This window comes from Oryzias melastigma, linkage group LG10 (genome assembly GCF_002922805.2).
Source record: "Oryzias melastigma strain HK-1 linkage group LG10, ASM292280v2, whole genome shotgun sequence".
Taxonomy (NCBI): Eukaryota; Metazoa; Chordata; class Actinopteri; order Beloniformes; family Adrianichthyidae; genus Oryzias; species Oryzias melastigma.
Window position 1 is genome coordinate 25063850 of NC_050521.1, and position 6737 is coordinate 25070586.

At 41.4% G+C, this 6737-nt stretch overlaps 1 protein-coding gene across 1 annotated transcript; it reads right to left on the minus strand.

Annotated features, from left to right (window-relative positions):
* Nucleotides 1-1219: 1219 nt before the first annotated feature.
* Nucleotides 1220-6731, minus strand: slitrk4 (SLIT and NTRK-like family, member 4). Its single transcript, XM_024283653.1, has 2 exons — nt 6502-6731; nt 1220-5846 (listed from the first exon to the last, which is right to left on the minus strand). Exon 2 carries the CDS (start codon nt 5802-5804, stop codon nt 3222-3224), a length of 2583 nt encoding a protein of 860 aa, XP_024139421.1. The 5' UTR covers nt 5805-5846; nt 6502-6731; the 3' UTR covers nt 1220-3221.
* Between the last annotated feature and the right edge of the window lie 6 nt (nt 6732-6737).

Genomic DNA, 6737 nt, shown 5'->3' on the forward strand with positions numbered 1-6737 from the left:
TGAGCCCCAGCATTCATTATTTCCCAGTTATGAGTTGGAACTGAACTGCTGATGTTTTATCTCTCTGCATCGAGAGAGGCAGACAGAGGAGAGAAATATCAGACCCTTCTGTTCCTCAAAGAGTCTTGACCCTTTAGGTCATCACCTAGAGCCAAATCACAACAATAAATTATTAAATATAATCTCATTAATGCTTTTTTTCTTGGTTTTATATCTCTTTCTTGACATATTAACACAGGGACCTGAAACTTTGGATATCAGCTTCCCTCTGCTTGGTTCCCACGTCTCTTTTGGGGTTCATAACTGCCATGTGCTATTAATAATTAATAGGGAGAATTCTCTGGCGTTTGCATGACTCATCCTTTCTGCTACTTCGTTTCTCAACAGCTCAAAAGGTTGGATCACCACAGACACTAGAAATGCTTTTTTTTTCAATTTTTAACCCATAAAGGGGCATGAATGTTTGATGGTTTCCTAAAAACAGAAAGCGCCTGTGATACAATTGTCAGTTTAGAGCACGGTTTTAAAGAAAAAGCACATCGGGGAACTCCTAAGAATTCATAAAAATAAAAAAAGGCTAAAAGGAAAATGCATGAAGTTACAGTCAACTGCTTGAAGCATTTCAAAAATGACCACAAAAATATAATTAATTTGCATTTCTTAAAGCAATAAAATACCCTTAAAAGTTGCTAATGAATAGGAACAATAAAGTTTTGATTGAAGGTACAATCACACAACTTTTTGCTGCAAATTTTACTAAGAGAAACAAACAAGGCGATATGTAGTTTTACTTTATCAAAGAAAGTGTCAATTCATCTGTAAGGTTTAAAAATATCCTTAAAAGAACTTCTAGAATCTACAAATAGAATTTTAGCATAATACTATTGTAGGAAAACATACCAATATAAAGAAGTATTTCAGAGAATAAAAAACAATTTTCATGAAATGAGTCTCCCCTTTGGTTCTGAAAAAAACATGGTAGTGATACACATATGATAGTTTTTAGGAACAAAGTAAGCACCTCAAAATGACTGTTTATTCACATTTAAATTTGACTTAAAAGATAAAGATTTTAAGGGGAAAAAAATAGTTTTAGGGCTAGATTTATATCAAAAACACAAAAATGAAATAGTACCTTTTATATTAGTGGCCAAATTATTTCACCAATGTTTTCTTATTGCATTAGAGTCTTAAGTTCTGGAGAAAAAGGGGGACACAGTGCAAATAGGTGCTGATTTTAATACCTTGACTTCAACATGAATATACAAGGGAAAATTAACCAATATACAGGAAATTTAGACCAATATAAAATTGTATTTATTATACTTTTCATGATACATTCTATCCATCTGTAATGTCAAAAACACTGGTAATTTGAACTTAACAGTATTTTTTAAATAAGGACCAGGTAGCTAGCAGAATGAATTTTGAAATATATAACTTGTCTGGACAGCATAACCTCAAACTATAAAATAATAATAATAAACAAAGTTACTTGAAGCCATCATGTCTGAGCAAGTCTTCTTGTATTGCACATTTCCGACAGTTTTGAACTTTGCAACCCCTTGTTGTCTAAATAAACCCCCTTTTTGCCAACGCCAAAAACCTCAAAAGCATATTAAAGTTAATGCACATTTATTTTTGGTTGCATAATGTTGATTTAAAAAAAAAAAAAAAAAAAAAAGAAACTTTTACATTATACTCTGGGAGATATAAGAACAGGGAAACTACTTGAAACCTCAAACTGTAGGAGGCCTCGGCTTGTCCTGTGGCACAACAGAAAGGAAACAGTACAGATCACATTTCACAACCCTTCTCCCAGAGGGAAACTGAGAGAAACAAAAACCTCTTTTAACAACTCAGCAGTCGCTTCTAACGCCTTCGTTTACTCCAGGACATTCTCACAAGTTCTCTTGTAGTATTCTTTTAATATCAGTAATTCTTTACATAATCTCGCTTAGAAAAATAAATTAACTAAGTTGTTGATTTTTTTTACTACGAATTGAGTGTTGACAAGGGTAAGAGATTAGATTCTAGTACAGGTTGTTGGACCATTCTGGCTTGAAGTCTCTCGGTGAAGATGTTCCGGCGCACAGTATGAGTATGTGTTTCTGTTGAAGTGTTAGTCTTTCCTTGTCATTTACAAACCAGTCCCACAAATACAAATAATGTAAGACTTACAAAATAAATTCCAGGTTACGCTTACATGGCAAGCAGCTTTGTAATTTTTTTTTCTTGTTTTTTATTTATATTGTCCTTCAAAAAAGTCCTTCGACAGTATATGTGCCGTTAGATTTCACCCCGAAACATAATGTAAGTAGCAAGTTTGAAGAGAAACACAACTCCATTCAGAAGACACTATATTTAACATGGCTCTTTACACAAAGAAAACAAGTTATAAAAATCATTTTTAGAAAGAGGTTTGCTGTGCCTTCATTGCCCATCAGTTAAATACAGGACCTGTTTGTTCTCCCAGCAATCCAGACAAAGTGACAGAAAGTCTGCAGCGGACTTCACAGTTTCCCCAGGAGCAGACAACCGACCCCCATGAAAAAAAAAAGAAAACAAAAAAATAGCATCCATACCTAGGTCTGTCAATTGCAATTCCATGAGAAGCAATTTAAATGAAACATAAACAACAGATGTCCCTCCTTTTGCTGTTTTTTTTTTCCTTATTTTTTAAACGGGTACTGCTGATGATGGTGAGGTATATTCTCAAGCAAAGTTTTCAAGACTTTGATTTGGCTGAGAAAAAAAGCAGTTGGAAAGGAAAAGAAAAAAAAACACAAATTTTGATAGCAGCAAAAAATACTACAATGGTATGGTTGCTTTGTAGGATGTCCTGTGGTATGTTGGCCAGATTCATACAGGTAGTGGCATGTATATTCCAAAAAGGTCTTTTTCTTTGAAATAAATCCAAGCGGATACTAGTAATAGCTTTGTAGTGCGGAGCCATTTTGTCTATCTCTGCATTGGTCATTAAGGATTTCCAGAAGGCACTTTTACTTGCTCTGAATGTGTGTGTCGGTGTGTGTGTGTGACTGCAGAGAGAAAGAGCTGAAGACAGACGAGCAGAGATTTGAGAGACTGAATAGTGTTTGTGGAGAGGGGAGGACAAAGAACAAGAGATAGACAGAAGTGTCGGTCTGTCTGTCAGCAGGAGTTGGGCTGCCTTTGTGTATGTGGCTGTAATCAATGCAGAAAATCAAACACAATAGTCCCTACATTTTACTGAGGGCAGTCTGCTCCTCGAGCACCTGCAGGTAATCAGGCGTCCCTTGGAGCTTGGCTTTCAGCTCGTAATACTCACTTTTCCTTTGCTCCACCACGATCTTACTGTGATTCCCACCTATCAGAGAAGTTTTCTTCATCTTTCTATCCAGTGTTTTCTCTGGGTAACGGATTTCGTACCCACCCATTCCTATACTGTTGAAGTCTCTTTTGCTGTCCAAGAAGTTGTGGATGAACATGCTGGGCTCCCGGTTGGGGAGAAACTCCTCAAGCTCGTCGATGGTGCTGAGGCGCTTGTTGCGCTCCAGGGTGGAATACAAGTCCTTATCCTTGTCGGCACAGTTGCGAAGGATGATCTTCTGTCTCTGCGAGTCGGCAAACTTGAACCCAGCGTCCATGTCAGAAGAGCGTCCAATCCCACACGTGTGGCTTTTTCCAATGTGCTCAATGGTCTGGGGAATAAAGGTTTCCCCGCCCAAGTCGTCTCCAGGGATAGAGCCTTTTTTGCCAGATTTGTGGCTGTGCCGGCGGAGCTGCAGTGACATGGAACCGCACTCCTGATTTCCCAGTCCTTCCTGCCTGCCCACCGGTTTCTTATTCCGCCTCAGGACAAAGACCAGAAGGCAGAAGGCCACAAACACAGTAAGGATAAGCACTACTAAGATGCTGAGGATCATAATCGAGAGAGGCACAGGCCCTCCTGGAGGTGCTTTGCCAACTCGTGTGGGTGACGCTGAGGTCAGAAATGGGGTGGCACCGGTCACAATAGGCCGCGGTCTTGCGAGCTTGGGGCAAAGAACCTCATTTTTTATGAGGCGCAGCTCTATGTTGGAAAATTGTGGTGGGGAGGTGCATTTCACCTCTTTTGCAGTCACACCATCATTTAGCCTCTGTAGCCACAGCTTGAGGGCGACCACATCGCAGGAGCACTCCCATGGGTTCCCCTCTAAGTCTATGTGGGTCAGTGACCGCAGCTGGTCCAACACACCACTCACTGGTAATGTCATGAAGTGGTTGTTCTTCAAATTGAGCTTGGATAAAGGAACACTCGCAAATATGTAAGCAGGGAGGTTCCGCAGGACATTGTTGTTGAGAAACAGGGACTGCAGGCTTGGTGTGGAGTCAAAAGTGCCAGCCAAGACTTCTTTTATGGCATTGTATTCCAAATGCAGATACTCGAGGCTTTTTAGGCCCACAAACATATCTGGATGTAACTGTTCAATTTGGTTTCCATTTAAGTACAGTTTTTTCAGATTAGACAGGTTTGAAAAGACCCCTTTCTGCAATGTGACGATTTGGTTGCTGCCAAGATGGAGCAAATCTAAGCTCTCAAACCCTTGGAAATCTGTTTGGCCGATATCACGAATATAATTCCCACTTAGATGAAGTTTCTTGGTGTTTGGAGGCTTCGGGTTTAGATCAACTACACTTTTAATGTTCTTCCCTTGACAGCTTATGCTTAAGCCTGAGTCTAGGGACTGGGCACTACAGCTACACGGCTGTGGACACAGGAGCGGAGGGGTCCTTGTCTGAAATGAGGTGATCTGGCTGTTTCTTCCAAATGGTGGAAAACCAGCCACAATCCCATTCCCGTAAATCTTGGATGAGTCAGTGGATTTTGGGGCTTTTGTGACAACAGGAGCCAAAGTTGTTGGAGATACTTTGGAGGGCCCCTGTCCGTTATCTGGTAGCATAGGTGGCATCCTCACATCAAAGTCACTTCCTGTCCCCAAGGGACAGAGCTCCTGTCTTTTGGTTTCTTTCAGAAGCCTCCCATATAAGTCACTTGGTGTTTCACAAACTGCCTCACCAATAAAAATATTGTACGGCATGTTTTCAAGCCATGCCTTAAGGGGGGCTAAATCACAGGTACAATTCCACGGGTTGTCGTCCAGCTGCAGTTCGACAATGCGTCCAATATGCTCCAGAACTCCCAGATAAGGGAGCTTTTGAATCCTGTTCCCTCTTATATCCAAGTGTGTGAGTGAGGCAAATCGAAATATGTTGTCAGGAAGTCCGTGAATGAGGTTATCATTCAGTATCAACACCTTCAACTTGTGCAGTTTGTTAAAAGCTCCCTTTTCAATGGACTTAATTTCATTATAGTCGGCTTGAAGGTATTCCAAATTTTCAATGCCTTGGAAAGTGTCAGCTCTCAGCACACTTAGAAGATTGTTGTTTAGGTGAAGCTGTTTTAATGCACTCATGCCCATAAATGCTCCACCTTCAATGTTCTCCAGGTTATTGTTCCCCAGGTGTAGCGATACAGCATGGGTGAAGTTGAGGAACGAGTTTGGGTAGAGGATGACTAAATTATTCTTCTGGAAGTTCAGATGATACAAGGAGGAGGCTGGGGGAATAAGCTGTGTGGGACGATACACCAAGTTCTCCTGGCAGTTAACGTACAACACGTTCTCCAGCGAGAAGCAGGAACAGGCGCTGCAGGTCTCGGCCACCAAGTCCGAGGTGGATGGGTCTGCCATGGGGGGTCCGTCTGACATGTAGGAGTGGTTGAAGGACAGGGAGCTGGAGATGGAAGAAGAGAAGGCTGCCAGCAGAAGTAAGAGGAGCATCTCGCCGGTTAGAAATCCTCCTCCTGAATACCATTTAGTAACCTTTGGAGAGAAAAGAAAGAGGATGCATGCACAAACGTTCAATCATACATACAAATACAGAGGCAAACCATCACTATGCATGCTTGAAATTAATTAAAGTGGAGGTGGACTTTTCCCATTCCTTATGATTGACTTAAATCCATGTTTAATTTTCATCAGGATGATTTAAATAGCTATAAAAATATGCACATTCTTAATTATTCCATTTCCACTTGGGTAGCTGTATTGCACAGTCCTGACATTGACTCTGTGACCCTCCATTCATACTGAATGTTTTTTTTCCTTCTTTTTTTCCCAGTCTTGCAGGAAAAGTGTACGGATTGCTCAAAGTGCAGCCTTCCTCTCACATCCCTGACGTGATTTTTTCCATGCACCTTTTCAACTCCTACAAAATAATACTAGTCAACATTTTCGGAATTGAAATCAGCACCCCCACACAGCACACTCAGTTTACTCAAAAAAAAGGCAACTGAAAGCCAGGAGCAGAGGAAGGATTGGGACTGTGCCCGCTGCTGACATATTCAGCGGATTTAAGGCATTTGTGGAGGGGGGTCAACAAGCTTCTTTCTTCACTGAACTGCATCCACCTCATGGATTGTAGAGGAAATTTGTCATTTGAAGGAGGTGGGGGGTGGAAAAATGATGTTAGACTTACCACAAGCTGTGGTGGTAATGAATGCAGCTCCCTCCGGAGATGCGGGGCAGCTTTGGTGAGACATGGATGGGGACGTGCGCAAACGGTCCTCCCAGCTAAAGCAGAGCGCAGGCAGGCAGGCAGTTTCAGGGAAGCAACAAGGTTCCCCCTATATCCTCATCCAGGCTGCTGTACATCTACATGAGCCGAGAGAACTAGAGAGACGGGGGAGGGGGGTGGCGGAGAAGGAGAAACAG

Coding starts and splice junctions, on each gene's coding strand:
- slitrk4 (XM_024283653.1), bottom strand. CDS start 5,804: ATGCTCCTCTTACTTCTGCTGGCAGCCTTCTCTTCTTCCATCTCCAGC.